The sequence below is a fragment of the Puntigrus tetrazona genome, chromosome 1, assembly GCF_018831695.1.
Source record: "Puntigrus tetrazona isolate hp1 chromosome 1, ASM1883169v1, whole genome shotgun sequence".
NCBI lineage: Eukaryota > Metazoa > Chordata > Actinopteri > Cypriniformes > Cyprinidae > Puntigrus > Puntigrus tetrazona.
In genome coordinates, this window is record NC_056699.1 from 15,252,722 (window position 1) to 15,272,352 (window position 19,631).

The 19,631-nt window shown below is 37.3% G+C and overlaps 1 protein-coding gene across 4 annotated transcripts in view; it reads left to right on the forward strand.

Annotated features, from left to right (window-relative positions):
* The window catches only part of bnc2 (basonuclin 2), a 136,966-nt gene that overhangs the window by 74,119 nt on the left and 43,216 nt on the right, over positions 1–19,631 (forward strand). For all 4 annotated transcript variants that reach the window (XM_043237424.1, XM_043237461.1, XM_043237433.1 and 1 more), the window contains exon 3: positions 19,505–19,607. In XM_043237424.1, coding sequence (XP_043093359.1) covers positions 19,505–19,607 — 103 coding nt within the window. The remainder of the gene's footprint in view (positions 1–19,504; positions 19,608–19,631) is intronic.

Here is a 19,631-nt window from a genome sequence, read left to right on the forward strand (position 1 = left end):
TTACCTCTTAATCCTGTCAGATGATTTCTTTTTGATGCAGTGCAGGACATGTGAGGCCTTAGGAGATGTCATGTTAAACATTAATTCTGCCTGTTTTCTCCACTGCTGTCTTTTTAAGCACGACTGCTTGTATGATCCATGTGATACAGCATTGCAAGTAGACAGATGTACAGGTATATCAAATTAAATTCAGTACATGTGATCCTTAGTAATATCTGATTAAAGATCTCGAATTCTCTTTTTCCGTTTGTTTAATATATGTTTTAAAAAGAAATGTAAAATTTAAGCAGGTTACTGTCACCAACTAAACTCATCCTCATTCTCACTTTCTATTAACAACACTTCTAGTGGCCCATACTGTGTGGCCTATACAGTGCAGGAAATAAGGAGGTGTTTCTCTGAAAAGGGCAAAAATGCAAGCAAGGCCACCTCAGAGTGCTGAGTGTATGTTTAGGTATGTGTCTGTGTGTTTGCTTGTGTGTGTGTGTGTGTGTTTTAGTGGGAGAATGTGTGTGTTGGAGAGCGGAGGGGGTAAAAGTCCCTTTGAGCTGAAGATTATTGGTGCGCCACAATTTACAAGAGATATGCCGTCATTAGAGCTATAGTTGGTGAAGGACCAAACCACTGGGTAAATCTGCCATGAAATACTAAACTGAGGCAATAAAACCTGAGCATTTGCAAGAAAATGGAAACAGATGAGGGGCCGTAAAGGATACTTGATGAATGTATATGTGTGCGTATGAGAAAAAGAGAATGGAATGTGAACTTCTAGAACGAGAATATGAATTTGAATGTATTTTTGTGAGTGTGTAAGCTAGTGTGCATGTGTGTGTGTAAACAGTGTGGTCTTTACAAGTGCCACAAAGCCACATGTGAATGCTTGCCAAAAACAGCAAATCTTTGGCAGGGAGACACCAGTAAAGGGTGGGCATGGCATTGTGGAGGACACCCACAAGACAGCCCTAAAACCAGCACATCTTATACCAAAAATACTCATTAATTTATACATTAGGCTAATCATTTTTGAAAATCATTTTACTCTAGTATTACTTTTGAACGAATGGAATTAATAAAAGATGTAGCAAAAACAGTCTCAACTGAGAACCTCATGTTGTCGGTTCTCAAACATACACAAGTGTGCTATAGTGTATTTATTGCAGTGTTTTTTTGAGGTTCTGGTGTCTTGTTTCCGCTCCTCTGAAATGCACAAGTGTTTTTTTTTTTCTCAGTGAGACCACTTATTTCCAGTTCCAGTGGTTCTTGTGTAACATGTCATTTAATCATTTCTGAGTGGGTTTAGTTACTGTATAGTGTCCTCAGTTTGAGCACGCTCACACTGCTACAAGCTTCAGCTGCATGACGTACATATAAATCGGACATGTATGATATAATATAATATTTACACACGCAAGAGAGAATGCCACAGAGTCATCATTTTTAGTTTTTAGGTATCCATTATTAATTGCAATTGAAAAAAACAATCGGCACAGATGAGAAAACACATCTTTTGTTTCTGGTGTTGCATTAACGTGATTAGCTAGCATCTGCGCTAAAGCTTTTGCATAAGGTGATCTGATCGCCTGATACCTGCATTGGCACTTCTGCCATGAGCAACCCAATGCGACGCGACGGACCCACAGTTCATTTCACCAACGCTTGCCGTCGCTCCATTCAAAGTAAACAAGAGGGCGCTACTGTTTGTTTAAGCAACACGGGTGACTCCATTAAGCTTTTGTTTAAGAGGCTGATAGTGAAGGGAAGGTGAGTTACAAAACAGGTACAGGTCCAATTACGGCTGTGCTCCACCAGAGTCCTTGGCAAACTTCTGTTTCCAAAGTAAAGGCTTCTGTCTTCATTATTGAAATCGTACTTGAGGAAATGTTTGCTGCTTAGTATAGCAAAGACTAACCGTGGTTAATAGACAGGCAGTTTAAGGGTTAAACTCAAAGAGTGATTTTTAATGTCCCTGTTGGATTTAAGAGCCTAGGCTAGAAAAGCCCAGGTTACGGTCTCATTGTGTCCTATGCTGACTTAAGTGAATTTGAATTTTTTAATGAATGGTTCAATATCCAATTCATTAAAGTGGCTGTTTTATTTGATGCATTTTCTGTAGGCAACTGGAGAGAAATGAATTGCAAGCTTAATGTTTATTGGAAGGGATGAGAGTCTGACCCTTTTTTGATAGGATCATAGTCACAGAAGCGCTACTCAGCGTGTCCCTAAGCAATAGACGTTTTGGTCGATTCTTGGCTTACCCCTCTACAGGGGAATGAAAACGATAGAAAAAGTGAGTGCCATTGCAGTATTTCATCTTTAGAGGAAGGTGACAAGTTGGATTGACTCTTACTTTAGGATTTCTTGTCTTTTTGTCCTCTTGTTATCTCGGGTCATCGGTCTTTTGTTTTCTGCTAGCAGTACAGATAGAAACAGATTATACTGTAGCATAGTTTACTTCTGCTTATTTTCAATTAATATCAATATAATCTCACTCGCATATGCAGACAATATGCATATTTACATATTTTATCAATCCAAATAAATCCAGCCTATTTTAAATTCTGAAAGTTCTGTTTATGTCAACCCAAATGCGGTCTGATGTCTGATTAACATATTTATTTACATTTGCATTACATGTATTCTGAGCAAACATTCAGTGGCGTGAACATTTAGAACCGGAGAAAGCCAATGCAATATGGCCACAAAAGCTACCATAGTTATTCATTTTTTATAGGTCTATATAGACAGCTAGCATATACATCAAAAAGTATTTTTAACTAGATATTTAATAAATATTCAGTCTAATCCACTGACCAGTTTGCAAGCAGTAGGCTTAGATTTAAACATATGCATTTTTGCAAGATTATAGTATTCAAAGTATTTTTGAATCCAATTGAGAACGCATTTGGATTTAAATTTTTTCAGGCCTTATTTTTCAAGCTATTTCAGATCTACGCCGCCACTTCAAATCCAATTTTCATTCTAGATCACGCTCAGTCAGTTCTATCCAGACGTGTCTTAAGTCCAATTATAAATGTATTGTTAAGTTGCATGTTAACATACAAGTGTAAAACATTTTTGTGTTCCCCATATGCGGATTTAACAAAATAAATAAATAAATAAATAAAGAGGGATATGGGACTTGAGACAGAGATAATAGGCAAAGAGGAAGGAAGAGAGAGAGAGAGAGTTGCTCCTGAATGTGTGTCAGATAGAGTTTTGAGGGCCTGACATTGGCTGGAGACATGCCAGATGTCAAGGAATGGTGTTGTTGTACACTGAGGGCACAGCCACAGTCCGAAAGTATTGATTTCCCTGCTTGTAGGAAGCCAGTAACTGTCATGTGGAGAGGCCTGACCTTGGAACAGCCAAGACAACTATTCCCCAATTCCCAGCAGCCTGACTGAAGCTCAGAGCAATGTAGTCAAGACAACAACACAGCTCTGCTTTATGGCAAAGAACGTGGGCTCATCTCACAGCAGAGAAAGAAAGAACGAAGAAAAGGAGAACGAGAGAGAGTAAAAAAAAAACCCGTCCACGCTATCCAGTTCCCCTGAGCTCTTCATGGGCAGCCTTGAGTCTAGTTATCACAGTGCTTGAAATGACAATAGCTTGACTTAGATTTTCCTCTTGAGACTCAAATCTGGTCTGTAACTCTGAGATGGACAGGACAAGAGAATGAAATGGATGAAGGAGAGGTGTGCAAGAGAGAGCTAGGTTAGGAGGTAGAAGATGTACTACAGAAATGATTCATGTGGGAATGTGATGCTGAATAAGACACAGCCCTGTCATCTGCAGCCCTTCCTACAGACTCATCAAGAAGATACCAAGGTCACTCTTTAGAATAGGTTACACTTGTTAAGTGTTAACTACTTTGAACAACTTTTCCCTCAATAAATGTGCTGCTTATTAGTAGTTATTAAGGTAGTTGTTAAGTTGATATATTTGGTAGGATTAGGGATGTAGAATAAGGCATTAATGTGCTTAATTAGCACTAATAGATGGCTAATATTCTAGTGATATGCATGCTAATAAGCAACAAATAGGTGTAACAGTAAAATAATGTTACCAACACAAACTCCTTCAGAATTTTATGATTATTATCACCGTATAATATTAAGTATAATCAAGCATCACTCCAGTTACTACAGTTATTTCTGCACAGCATCACAACCAAATTGATTTTGGCATTTGCAATGAGTCTGTCTGTCTCTTCAGCTCGCACTTCCTGTGTACTTCAATTCACCAATATTAAGCCTTAAATTGTACAGTCACTGCCCCTAAAATGTTCCCCTCTCTTATCTCCACCACTACTGCCCTCCTCTCATTTTCTAAAATTGCAGCCTTATGAATACAGTTTTACAACTACTACTGGTCTTTTGGTGATTGACAACTGCCGATAAGAATACGTCTTTCTATTTATAGTGGGTCATTGCATTTTCCCAATGCTTAACAAGTGGCGGACGTCATTTAATTAACTCTTGATGGTTCTATCTTTTTTAGCATTACGTGGTCTGTTTCTTCATCTTTTGCTCCTCCTCTTAGCCGTTCTTTGGCCACCCAATGGAACACTTTGGAGGAGTCTCTGAGTGCTATCCATGCACGTATCCTTACTGTCTGCTCTTCCACATACTGTAGGTGTTCATGCCATGCAAGATTCTTGATATGATAGTCAATAACTCCTCATGTCCAGCCCACCTTATGTCTGTGACACTGGTAGTGCATAGCTGGAGTCAGCTGGAGTTACCAGAGTTTAGTAATGATCTGATAATCAAGAAATTAACAATAAAAATCTAGATCAAAATCGGTTACACTTTATTTCAAGGTGTCCTTTTTACAGTGCAATTATACATTTAAGCACTGAGAAATATTAATGTACTTACTACATTACGGTTATTATGAGAGTTAGTTTCATGTTATCATTCATACTTAATTGTTATTATACTAGTAATTACATGCAGCCTGTATAATAGGACACTATAAAATAAAGTAATAAAAAAGTGCAGCAGGGCTCCATGCACATTGCCATGTATAATAATAATAATAATTATTATTATTGACCTTATCATTTTTGTTTGTTTTTTTTGTGAGTGACAGAAACACACAATGTACATACAATGGAGTCAACAGCATAGCCAAAATGCTCAACTGTCCTTGCTTGAATGATGAAACAAAATTTGACGACCCAGAGCTCCCACACCACAGAACAATGATAAATCAAACAGTGGGACATCAGTGCTGAATGCGACCGTTTGACACACAGACGCTCCAGGGGAGAGAGCTTACGGCAGACCGCTGCAACGCAACAGCCAGCTGCCTACCAGCATGAATCACCAGCGATGAATGAAAATATAGTAATAATGAATCTAGATGAAACAAAGACAAAAAGAAACATAGCAAAAGATAAACAAACAATTCATGTTTAAAACAGCAGCAGTTAGTAAACAAACTTCATGCAACCACCCTGGTAGCGGGGTATGTGTATGAAATCAGAGACTACTGGCACTGCTGGTGCTACTGAAACGAATAAAAGCCAGCTAAATTTTACATTTACAAAAAGTTGGAGTACTTGACCGATGAGCAAACTAAGGTTAGGGTTATGTGGAGAGTTGCAGAGTCACTATCAAATGTTAAACCCAAAGATTTTTTTTTTTAATAATTGCCATTAACTATAATTGCATTTGTAAAGTTGTAAAGGTTTTTTTTAAGATTATAAAACAGCAGAATTATTTTCCTTAAGAAACATGCAAACAATGAAATTGAAATTTAATGTAGCTTCACCTTTTTGCTATGGGTGGGCTTCCGGATCTTTAGTTAAATACCAAGGAGAGTAACAACGATAAAACTGTTTGCACTACGAACCAGTGTGTTCATAATTAAGGTAATACAATAAAATAACATGACAAGTCACAGTAGTTTTCAACATCGAGCAGCAAACTGAAATGCACGGCTCAAAATAGCTGGACGCGGGTGAGACCGGAAGCTATACCCATACAATTTACAAATGGCGGCGTCCATTTCCACGTCGGAAAAAAAGGTGGGACATTAAAAATTTATTTCAAAAACAGTCCATGTGTGAAAGCAGTGCTGTCATCCCAATCTTGTCACTGACCTTGTTTACCAACATTGACATAGATCTGCTATCTCAATTTGCACTTAGCTCTGGAGCTTGGTCCTGTTGGTCTGAATTATTCATGATGTGTTACAGTAAATGCGTGTCACCAGCTGCCTAAACTATTTCACACATTGATAAATTTGTTAAGCAGTAGAAGCACTGGTGTCTGTGACACGGATGCTTCCCCCCGGGGACTGGAAGGAAGGCAAGTCGTTGCATGTTGGCAAAGTACACTCCAGCGGGCTGGCAGACAGAAATGGGTCATTTGCATGGTTCCTGCCCCACCATTTGTCTTTAAATGAGTGCACTTCACACACTAATGATTCCACAACAGAGCTACTATGTCTCTGTAGACCAGAACTCTAAGTTCCACTTAGAACAGATTATTAGGCTGTGGTACAGGCTTAAAAGCCTCAGAAAAAAACTCAAGAAATACTGAAGTCAGTGGAGCACCGCTCCAAACATAAACACTCTCCCAATCTCAGCTGAATGCTCCTTTTCCCTGACTCCAGCAGTGTCTTTTTTCTAGGCAGATAAAAGTGTGTCTGTGCACTGTACTATATAGATTCAGTTCCTCTGGTGTAGAACACAAGTATTTTTGTCTTTGGTCAAAGAAAAAGAAAAGAAAAGAAGAGCATGCTGATTTATTTAATGATAAACACGCTGAGCTCAGACTCACGCCACTCTATCGTCTATGGAGTCTTCTAATGTTGCTGCTTTCACTACCAGGACATTGTGTTAGGGTAAGATGTATTGTCTGAAGATATACATATATCTCAAGGAGTTTGCAGCTTAAAACTATGTATAGGTGGTACGAAATTTCTGCCTTGCTTTTATCCCAGTATTTTAGCCTAGTATTACAATCAGAATAAAATGTACATTTTTGCCACTTGACCAGTATTTTACATGTTATGGCATTCCATAAATTTAACATGGTCAATAGTAAAGTCTTTACAAATAATAATAATAATAAATCCTAAATGTTTATAGTAAAATAAATAAATAACTATAAATAAAAAAAAAAAAAAAAACTTTTGGATTGCTTGGTAGAATAACTACAAACATAAGATCTTATAGCTTTAAATGAACTGCTGTTCATGAAGATATTGAAAAATAAATACGCATTGTCAGATACTTTGCAGGTGAACCAGTAAGATATTGAAATAACCATATCCAAACCTGAAGTCTCCTAGATGATTGGGGAAACGTCTACTGAAAGTTAAAGAACACTTTATGTACTTGCTTGCATAATTATATGACGTTGGTGATATTTTGCAAGCATGAAAACCCGTCTTTACGCAGTGTCACCACAAAACTAAATATGCTTAAACCTTATGATTTGTAAATGGCTGCCTGCGCTCATGGGGACCAAAAGAAAATACAGTACCAATAACAATAATCTGTAAAAGTGTAATACTTATCAGTTAAATGATTCAACCTATCTTAAAACCTTACAACCATATTACTTTATATATGTATTATCACTACTCTTGAATAAGAAAAATAAGCTTCAAAAATAAGTTTTTATAGAAAATAGCCATTTTGATAGAGATTATAATATTATTATAATGTTTGATTAAAACATTATATGTTCCAAGCATTGATTGGGCAAACTAATAATGTAGAAATATGTAAAAGCATAACACTTAACATTTTTGTTGTTGTTGTTGCTGATAAACGTTCCTCTGACGGCTGTCTTAATCTCAAATATGTGTATAAAAAATGTACAAAATATTTTCAGACACGCACACAAAATGTTTGGGAGTTTATACTACTTTTTCACTCAAATCAGTAATGCAAACACATTTTTTTAACATATATTAAGCTATTTCTTTTGCGTACAGTAGTCATCTTAAATATTATTATGCTAACTTCAAATAATAATTTGTAAGTTCTCTCTGGAGTTTGGGTTTTAAACTGGAGTTTGGGTGAAGAATAAAAATGCCTCGGAGTCTAAAGGGAGAGGTTTTTCAGTTTGAACATAATTTAATGCATGAAATACATGCTTTTTTTTTCAGTGGTAATCAAAATGCACAGGATTACTGTCAGGTGTATTACAAGCAATGATTATATTTTTTCTGTCTTTTTTAAAACACAGATTCTTGATTAAAAATTTCAGCTTCACCGCCTGTCTAATTAATTACTGGGGCCATTCTGAGCAGAGCTGCTAGTCTAATTAGTCTGAAATGGGAGCTGATGCTGATCATTCTGCATGTTACAGCTGTCACTGTGGCCTCTCCCTCAGGTGCCCCATCAGCACATGCACATACTGGCCCTGCATGCCCCTCTACTACCATGAGGCAGAGATGCCCCAATTGTCCAATGACGTCTTGCGAGAATCCTAATGAAGCACATATCAGCAATGTGTGACTTCTGTAAAAAAACAGAAGCAATAAAAGAAAGCCATAAACACATACAGACAGCATACGGCATCATCTCACATCACCATATAAATGCATATAATATATAGTAGGTGTACTCTCATCAAGAAAGTGAAAATGGCTTTTTATTCAATTAATGTTAATTTATATATAGGCATTCACCAGTGCATAAGATCGAAATCATCTAGCATGATTAACTCTGTTTCATCTAGCTTCTGTCTGAATACTTTCAGTCTTTGTACATCCACCAGTTTGCTATCACCGTCTGTCCATATACCTACAATGACAGTGATTGTGTTAGTTTCTGTCTGTGTGTGGGCATGAGGGTTTGCTGACTTTGTAAGAAAAAAACTCGTTACGAGACAAGGCCTCATTTCCACTTCAAGGGAATGTCTGAAACCTGATATCAGCAGTCCCTTCCTGTCTCTCTCTGTCATGTCAATACTGAAAAGAAAAGGTCCATGTCTACATATACAGTAGCTGAGGGAAACAGCATAATGTATAGCAGTTTTCTCACTGAGGCTGAAAATTAACCATTAGCTGTAAACACCAGTTCTAGTGGACGAAGAATTACTTAAAAGACAAAGCTTGATAAAAGTACATACTGACTCTGTTTCAGCATCTAGAATGTTCTGTTACTATGACGGCGCAGTAACTGAGAAGGGAGCTTAAACGTGACATATTTAACGTATATGTAATGAATACATGTTATCTTTAATAACATATTAATCTTTAATGTGTTGAACATATTGCAGTGGAAGCATGCTACAAAACTGCTGTCTATCTAGTTTTTGTGTTTGTGCGTGTACGTGATGCGCACTACGCACTAATCATTGTAAACATTATCTAAGAAATGTTATTTGTTCGGTTGACGTTGCTAAAGTCCACTCACATATAAAATTTCCAAAATTAGAAATGTTAACAATGCAAATGAGACCTTGGGTTATTATTTTCCACTCCATGTTTCTGACATTTTGTCGACATGAGTAATTAATTTAGTCCCTTTTTTGGGTAAGTCCAAAGAGCCCAATTAACATGCCTAATGTTGCTGCATCGTGTAAAAAACATTGGTTTTTTTAATACCTGGAGAATAGTTAAATGACTTCCCTTCATTATTCAAATGTCTATGCAAAGTCTCCACATGGGGATGGCACAAACACGATAATCATGCAAAAAACATGAATGGATAAAACAGAGAGAGAGAGAGAGAGAGAGAGAGAGACTTCTAGACACCACAGATATTTACACCTTCAAGTCATTTCTTCTCCTTCGTCCCCCATACAATAAAAACCCTATGATCATTAGCCATTTTTTTCTCTTCCTGTCTGTTTTATTGCAATTTTATCTTGACTGGGTGTTTTAAATTGCATTATAGCGAATATTGTACACCTAGACCTGACACAGTTATGTTGCAGATAAATGTATTTACTAGTTTGAATATTTGCTCGCAGCTTATAAACACATGTGCTTAGAGTAAGATTATGATAAAATAGATAATTAGATGAAGCAAGTTGCAATTAGCAGGAGATCGTGCGGATGTGTTAGAAACAAATGTTACAAGTAAACAATCTCGAGGAGCAGGAACTTGATGCCGGAAGCCAGTAGATGGTGTTGAGGGACAATTTATTGTTTATTTTAATATGACTTGACGAAACATTTTTTTTTTTTTTTTTTTTTTGTGTGCTGTTTTTAAGTTTCACAGTTAATATTTGTTTTTAATGAGGGCGAGAGGCTCCCATTAAAAGCAGCGAAAGCAGCGTTTGGCTGTGCTATCCACTTCATATTGCCCTACAAGGTAAATATTACAAAGAGGTAACACATGTTGAGGTATGCTCAAAATTCAGCACATGCTGAGGTCTTGGATTTGAGGCAGACCCACAGCGTCAAAAGAATGTGTCCTTCCCCAAATCACTGCGGCTAAGTGAAACCTTTTGAACAAGAGACATTTCTTCTTCCAAGGTTTTTAAGAGCTATAAGCAAACACATAAACATGAAGAGAGTGGAGCCTAATGACTGCTTGTGTTAATTCGCTTGTGTGCACAAAGATGAGGGATTGTGAATGCGCTAAGCCATATATGTGCGCGCACAAGAAAAAAGCAAGTTTGTTTTGTTTTTCCCTTACCTCAGCACATCTGAGAGAGGTTTTTGGAACCGTAGAGCCCTGTCAAAACAAAGATGGCCAAAAGAGACTGGAGAGGGACAGGGGCCCGAGAAAGAAAGAGCCACTGAGAATGCAGCTGGAAACATAGAGCATGTGGTTTCCCCCTGAGTACAGCTGCATTCACATGTGTCTGACTTTCTTACCTTCTCTCTTCTTGCTCTCTTTTTCTCCTGTTCTCTTGTTCGCTCTCAGAGGAGACTGTCACAGCTGGTTGTACTTACAGACTTCTGTGGTAACGCGTGTGTTTCATTATCCTTGGACGTGTGTTTTGCACCAGTTCTAGTCGTGTTATTGTTAGGATGTGGTAAAATTATAAATATGGGATGCAGATTGGAGGAGGGTGTAGGCTGGAGTTGATGCTGGGTTGGTGGGGGAGATATGTGACTCGTTAACTCTGGGCCACTGCTTGTTCTCATGACTGTGTGGCAATAAAAGGTCTGCCACAATTTGTAGTGCTAATGACTTAATACTGCACAGCCTAGAAGATGTACAAACATCCGTCAATAGCTGTATAATTGCATTGGGCCGTCTTAGTCGAATGAAGTGGACCATTGTAGGATCCAGGGAGTAGGGTGGTAATTTTGTTGGGTCGATTGCAGGATGGCAATCAAATCCTTGGCAAACATTCCCTGTTGCATATGTGCAAAAACCTACCTATAGATTTAACTCTTGAAGGACGGTTCCACTGGGTTGGACAATGTCAAAAGTAGCCCCCAAAAAACATTGATCCTTAAAAATAAAACAATAAATAACAAATAAAACTTTTACTGGAAAAGAAGCTTTACAGCGCGTGTATTGCCAACATGGCCTCCTGAAAAATAATACATGTACCGCTTTGTACTTTTTTGTGCAGCACAGTTTTAAGTACATGTTTCACCGCAGTTTCAAAAGGAAATGTCCACCGAGTGGTGCTAAGACATAGGTTCAATACATGACCCTGGCACATTTTTATTATGTTGATATAAGTATTGCTGTATTTTTGTAACGTTGCTTCAGTAACATATTGCGACAGTTCGGAATTCAAATATCCGGGTTCTGTCACTAAAAGTTAACTCTCTGTCATATTGGAAATATGCCCTACACCAAACCCAACCCTAAACCTTGTGTTAACAAATGCATATCTAATATCATTCTTGATGCAACCATGCTTTTTACGCAGATTTGAACTGCACTGATGTATTCATTGGTACGTATTCTGTGGCTCGCTAAAAAGAGCATCAAGGTATGTTCATGCCGTGATACAAGGTCGAAATCTGCATGTTTTGAATGCCTTACAAACATTAAAATTCTCCTTCTGTGCATACAGTCTTTTAGGTCTGCATGACACTTCTAACACATATAAGCAGTTTAGAACTCCACAGTGTCCTGGTTGGAAAAGCCCAGTTTTGTTGTAGAGAATGACTTGTGACAAGCAGATGGTCTCATCTCCTCTTCGCCCCTCTATATCTCTGAACTTTGTTTGCCCTGATAAAGAGTGTGATGGACTTTCAATGAGTCTCCCTGACTCTGTATTCCTGCACACACATACACACATTCCAGTATATATCTAGACAGCCAGGGCATGGTGGAGTGGGAGGGACAGTCTCACAGTTGTCTCTGTGGTCATGTAGGAGTGCAAGTGAGACCAGGATGAGTCCCTATCTATATTTTCCTTCTCTTTCTACTCTAGTATTCTCATTCCTTTTCTGTAACAATCTGATGCACTTTATGCCAATGAAGAAACACAGTCTTAGAGGAACGATACCTTTTTCAGAGGGGCAGCTGTCTGAAGTTGGCATTATATCATGCAGACCCAGGTAAACATACATACATTTTATTACTGTAAATATTACAGACTACTGTTTTACACGAAAACCTATTTTGCACACTTGTAGATTCCAAATGTTTAAATGAATAAAATGTATTATATAAATGGCTTATATAAGAAAGATCATAATGCATTTTAGAATACCCAGAGGTCTTCTCTGTATGTCTACACATACAGGGCTGTCAATATGTAGCTGTCCCCTCCTTCTGGGGTCAACCTGGGAGCAAAATGCTTGTGCTCTGACTAATGCTGCTACCGTGACAGTGTGAGGATATCCACATTCATACAGAAAAACATCACGCTGTTGCTTTTTTATGTGAGTTTGTTTTCTACAATTATAGAGTGTCTGCGTTTGAAGTGCTGACCGGGTGTGTGTTTTATTAGTCTTTTGTTCTTTGTCCAGTTTACTCTAGTGTTAGTTGACATCGCATGCAATCTTTTGTGGGGTAATCAGAGCAGGTGGCAAAGCCTGCTGGGAATGAGTCTTTATCAACGGAACACTGATAAGGGTCACGAAAAGACTCAAAACGTTCAGAGTGTGATTCTTTTTTTTGATTCGTGTTATCCCATGTGTCAAAAGATAAAAAAGTAAAGAGAAAGCCTGGAACCTGTACTGCACTCTGTATTAGTTTTTTGATCAGCAGTTGGGAACCTGATCAGAAAGTTGAACAAGAATCAACTCTTTGGTATTTGGAGGGGGGGAATTCAGAAATGTATGATTTCAGATGTGCAGTACACATGCAAAATTTGTGTAAACAGAACTCAGTAAACTTTGATTTCTTTGGCTTTCTATTGTGCCGTTTGTATAATTACTTATAGGTGGTAAATAACTTCCAAAATAGGTAAATTATCAGTAGTCTATTTATTAATTTACAGGTATGTGGGAAAACATATTTGGAAGAAAAAAAGGGCAAAACAAAAGGCAGAGGCTTATATTTAGAGAGGAAAAACACAAAAGTTATTACAAAGTCCCCGAATTCATACTTGCCTTCCCCATATGTGGAACACAATTTAACAAATACTGATGGATATATAGGGAACTGAGTCAGAGATAACAGGCATAAAAGGAAAGAAGAGAGAGAGAGAACGAGCTGCCGTGTCATTTTTGAGGGCCTGACTTTGTGTCTGTTCTTTAATTTGCACATTTTCAGTAGATCACCTGCAGAACTTTCCACTCCCATTGATGCTTTTACAGGATTGTGCTCTAATGCTAGTTTTTACACGTTTTGTAAATCTGCCCCATAACTTCACATTGAATGGTCATGTTAAAGTGGCCTATAGGCGATGACAGATCATGAAGATGCACATTTAATGTACTTGTATATCTAATTCATTAAATTATTTAATTAATATTAGTGATTCCTTTCACTTGTTTTAACTATAAACAAAATACAAACAAGTAAAAAATACAGTAATCCCTTCTCTGAGCATTTAAACACTTTACAGCTGCATTTTTAAGATGCAAAAGCACATTAAAAAGCACATTAACACACACACACACACATGTGCTGAGGCTTGTTGGCATATAGTACGTTTTTATTGACCGCTGCATGTACTTCGACCCACAGAGGAATTTGTGTAAAACTAATGGATTGTTTTATATGATGCCACAAAGCATATTGTTATTATTAATTATAATTTATGTATAATAAATATAGAGAATAATTATGAGGCTGAATTTTTAATAAACTAACGTACAGCTTACCTGGCCAAGAAGCATTTAAAATATTTATACAATTGTGAACTAAACAAATGGACACATCATTGTTAAATAGATTGTAAAGCAGAGCAAGATATGATTGATTGGTCAACAACAGTCCAAATGTCTCAATTAAAATATAAAAAATGAATTAATGTAAGTTATTACTATGTGTGTGTGTGCGCGCATGTGTGTGTGTGACATGTCCTGAGAGTTACATGTGTTCGTAGATCAACTTATTTTGCTGACCCTGGAACATAATCTCCATATCTCTACACCTAAACCTAACCTTGCCCATGAGTAATGGCTAAAATCAGAGTAAATTACAAAAGATGATTGACAGTCGCAAGTACCAAACACTGATGTGTGTGTGCTTTTGGGTATGTGAAGAATATTGTTTAGCTTTAATATTTAATAGCACCAATATAATTATTTATGTACAATTGAAATGTATTGCATTTGCCTGATTAAAAAAAATTGAGAAAGTGTTTTTCCTAACATTGCATTCAAATCGCTGAAGGCTTTTTGTGTTCTTTGTTTTTAATGTGAGAAATATTTAAAACGGGTAATAATAGGGTGTCTTTTTTTATCTGTAGCATTTTGAATACATGTTAACGTTGACCTACGATGAAAGGAAGTGCACACACGTACTGCAGCTCTCCTGAGTGCTGGAGAGAGGTATGTGGATTGGCGTTGTCCAAAGAAGGCCTGTCCACCATCTGGCTCAGGAATGTGCAGCCCCAATCAAAAGGATTGACAGAGGCCTCTCTTTGTCTGAATGCTCTGTGCCTCCAGATAGCTATAAAACACCTGGATCAATCAGCGGGTGACAGCACAGAGACAACGAGAGAGAAAAAGAAGATCAGTCGCTGGCAGAAGCGGCTCACCTCCCTCCCTTGTCCTCCTGAGGCGGCCGCACACCCCCCTCCCTGTGCCCCTTTCTCCAGCACTTTGAACACAGTTATGTCTCTGGATACTGCAGTAGGCTGTCACTGGTTTGATCTCTGTCAGCTGAGTCTTTGAGAGGAGTTCACAGGGTCCTCAGTGGTCCAAGAAACAATCACCCTGGACTTCTCTTTGTCTCTCTCTTCCGTTCAGTGTCCACTCTGCACTGCCTACAGTCTGACTGATGTCCTTCATGTTTAGCTGGACATGTCTGCACTTTTGTGAATAGCAAAGCAGAATGATTAGAGTTGATGGAACGCAACTCGCTGACTAGAACAACCTTGGTCATACTGGTCATGACTATAGCCAGAAAGGACGATGCTCTACAGGCCCTTTTGATCTCGTAAACAAATGTGTATATATATATCGTAAAAACTATATCTTTTTTGGTAGGTTATAGCAAAAAGTGAAGCTTTCATATATTCTAGACTCATTCAATTTAAAGTAAAACATTTTGATTGTTTTAATTTTTACGAATAGTGCTTACAGCTTGTGAAAGTAAAAAATCTCAAAATATTTGAATATTTCAAAAGATCAATCAAAAAAAATAAAGATTTGCAGAACAGAAAAAGTGAATTTGTTTAAAAGTGAATTTGTTGCATCAGTGAGGAGTGGCATGGAAGTGATCCGCCTACGTCTCTGCTGAGGCACTATTCAACCTTCCTGTTGTTTCTCTTGAAAATATAATATAGATTCCATATGGGGTTCAGGTCAGGCTTATTGGCTAGCCAAACAAGTATATCACAGTAATATCATGGTCAGCAAAGCACTTGGAAGTGGTTTTGGCACTGTGGGCAAATGCTAAGTCCCGCTGGAAAAGGAAATCGGCATCTCCATAAAGCTTGTCAGCAGAAGCATAAAGTGCTCCAAAATCTCTTCGTAGATAGCCGCATAGACCTTGGACTTGATAAAATGCAGTGGACCAACATCAGCAGACATCACGGCACCCCAAATCATCACTGATGTCACACTGAGCTTCAGATCTTGATTTCCAAGTGAACTGCAATATTAACTTTTATCTGAAAAGATCACTTTGGACTACTGAGCAACAGACTAGTTCTTTTTCTCCTTAGCCCAGGTAAGATGCTCCTGACATAGCTTCTGTTTCAGAAGTGGCTTGGAGGGTGAAGGTGTCCGCTCTTGATGCACTGACTCCAGCTTCAGTCCACTCCTCGTGAAGCTCTCCAAAATGTTTGAATCTGTTTTGCTTGACAGTATTCTCAAGCTTGCGGTCATCCCTGCTGCTTGTGCACCTTTTCCAAGCCAGTTTTTTCCTTCCAGTCAACTTTGCATTTAATATGCTTTGATGCACCATTTCAGGAATGACCTTCTGTTACTTTACCCTCTTTGTGGAGGGTGTCAATAAATATTTTCTCGACCATTGCCATGTCTGCAGTCTTCCAAAGAACAAGTGATAACCAGAAGTGATACTTTAGGAATAGTCATTTCAATCTATCTATCTATCTATAATGATAAAACAATATATGATATATATCGATATTACTTATGTGTCATATGTATAAAATGACACAATTATTAATATTACAATGATTATTAATTTGATTATTTTATTTTTAACATAAATGATGTTAGGCATTGTTAAAATGTCAAATACTTTTTAAAATAGTGAAAGTCAAGGGGCTGCATTAAAAACAATTGGGAATAAAAAAGGGACTTTTTTATTCAGACTTGCCAAATATGATCACTAGTAGTCTGAATTGATTCATCAAACCCTCTTACACATGAACCATTTACACATCATTTTATGCTATATATATAGGCTAAGCCTTAAATAAAATCAAATCTTGGGGGTGGTAGAAAGGGCAAAATACATTTATTGTTTGCCAGCGATCTGATATTAGCAAACTTGTTCTGTGAGGTGTGTGTGTGTGTGTATTGTGTAAATGTAACAGACACAGGAATCAATATGGCTGTAATAATGCGTTAAGATCTCAGCTACAGGTTAACCTGTAATCATAGAATCATTTGGGATCCATACTGTTCCATGATGTTGTGAATTAGTAACCTAAAAGAACATGACGGGATTTGTAGCTTCTATAGTTTTCAGCATATGTCATTACTATGCATACATAATATGAAAAGTGCAATAATGACTCTGCTGATATATAAACTGACATCCTAACTGAACTTGTAACTCGTATTTTACATTTTTTTTAATTAAACAACATGAACGATCACATAAGTTGTCAGAACCCACGTTTGATGAGTCAACTATCCTCATAGTGTTTTTGCCTTGTTGGTCTATCACCCTTTCTCGGCCTCTCTCTCTCTCTCTATCTCTATCTCTCTCTTTCTTGTGATGAATGACTGTGATACAGTAGGCTTCATTTATTCCTAAATGAATCATACATGTTTAGACCAAATGTCCATAAGTCAGCCTTGCTTGTAAACTGATGTCACAGCAACTGCAATTTTGTTTAAATGATTAATTCAGATTAATTTGTTCAGCTTTATCAATGTTTTATTTCAATTAAGAATCATTTGAACTATTTTAAAAGTCCCAACAGAATAATGAGTGACATTAAATAAACAAATCCGTCTCTGTGCAGCCTAACTACACAAGAGATTCACACACACACACACACACACACACACACACAAAACACTGGTGTGATATGCTATTGCTTTCGTTTTTATGCTATTGATAATAGCTATTGCTATTGCTCTTTTGTAATAAAAAAATAGACATTATCAAATGCTTATTCTTAAATAATAACAACAGCAACAATGATAATGATGTAAATTTTAGTTGCTCAACTTTTAACATTTTGGTCATGTTGTTTCTGTCACCTGACCAAAATAAATAGAAGAAGGAAATGATACGGGTTAAAATGTCTTTTATTGTGTTTTTTTTATAGCAAGTCATAAAGTAAGTGAGCATTTAACGTTGTAGTCTAAGAGTTCAGGTGAATGATGTTAACAGTTTATTTCAGAGTATCTCTCTGCTTACATTGGGGATGAAATGAAGAGATTGATAACAGATATAACCAAAAATCCAAAATTTTACATAGGTCATTTGGTGAAGAAACTCTTAATACTTCATATTTCATTCATCAACAGTAAAGTCAAAAATCGAAAAGGTAAAGATTTTTAACTGTTATAATATAATAGTGATTATGTCTAGATATGAATCCAAAAGCAAAACATGTGAAAAGAACTGTATTATGGAGTTGAAATGTCAAATGGAGCCAGTGGTCCTCTGCAACCTTTGGAACGTCCTTCACTCAAGTATTCCACATTTTTCAATTGTTCCACTTAAAATGTACAAAAATGAGTCAATCAGTCAAAGTGATCCTGTCTGGGTCTGAATAGCCATCAAGGGGTTAAAGCTAATTATTTGACTTTAGGCCTCCTCATCTTCTGTCAGTGCAGATGAGCATGTTATGTCTTGTAGCATGTAGTCAAACCTGATATCAAAAACCACTCAATGTGAGAGTAAGTTTATTTACCCATATATAATTAAATAATTATATAAGCTTAGTCACTGACTTGCAGAAAGTTTTCTGTGAGGGTTAGGGAATAGAATTTATATTGGGATTATCTTGCATACCTCTGAGCAAACATGCAGTTGTGGCCCTGATCGGTAACATGAACTATTCTTACCCAGGGCATAAAAAAAATCACATAAAAAATGCATTTATGTAATGTTGAAAAAGATAGAAAATAAAAAAATCTTTTTTTTTTTTTTTAATTCAATTTCTGAGAGACCTTGACAGCAGAGGTGTGAGAGAACACGGACAGCGTGGCCTCCCCACCTTTCCTCTCTTCCTGCCGGAATCTTTTCAGTAGCAAGAGTGATTAAGGAGATGTCTTATCACACAATGCCATTGTGTTGTCCTGCCAGGCTGGATGTCTCATTGGGACACTTAACCCCTCATCGCTAAAAGCTTTTGGGGTCAGCTCCTGTTCAGTTTCCACATCGAGTAATGGCGGCTTTTGTCAAAACAAAGGAAATTCAAATGGGGCAAAAGCGGGCCAGGTTTCAGGTGAGAGGAAGGAAAAGCTCATCTAAATGCCCCTACATGAATATGGCATAAGACAGAGAGCGGATGCCTTGTTAGCACAATGTCAATCAGCTTGACAGTTAGACATAAGCATGACTGCATTAGTTTGAGACATAATTCACATTAATAAATGATGACATGTTTGAGTGAAAACCTTTTTAGGGAGAAATCTATTGAAAAGAATGCTTCATCAAAGAATCTTAAACAAAAAAAAAAGACTGTAATTAACTAAATAAATTGCAATTTGTCATACGCAATTAATAAAGCAGAAACAAATACTACATACAGTATGCTTATAAAGGGCGGTAATCACAGCTATTTTTATTATTTAATGCATAACAGTTAATGATGATTATTTGCTTGTTCATTTACAGGCCATCCGCTGTACTCTGGTAAACTGCACATGTGAGTGTTTCCAGCCTGGAAAAATCCACCTCCGGACATGTGACCAGTGCAAGCATGGATGGGTCGCGCATGGTGGGTATCTTTCGTTGGGTATAA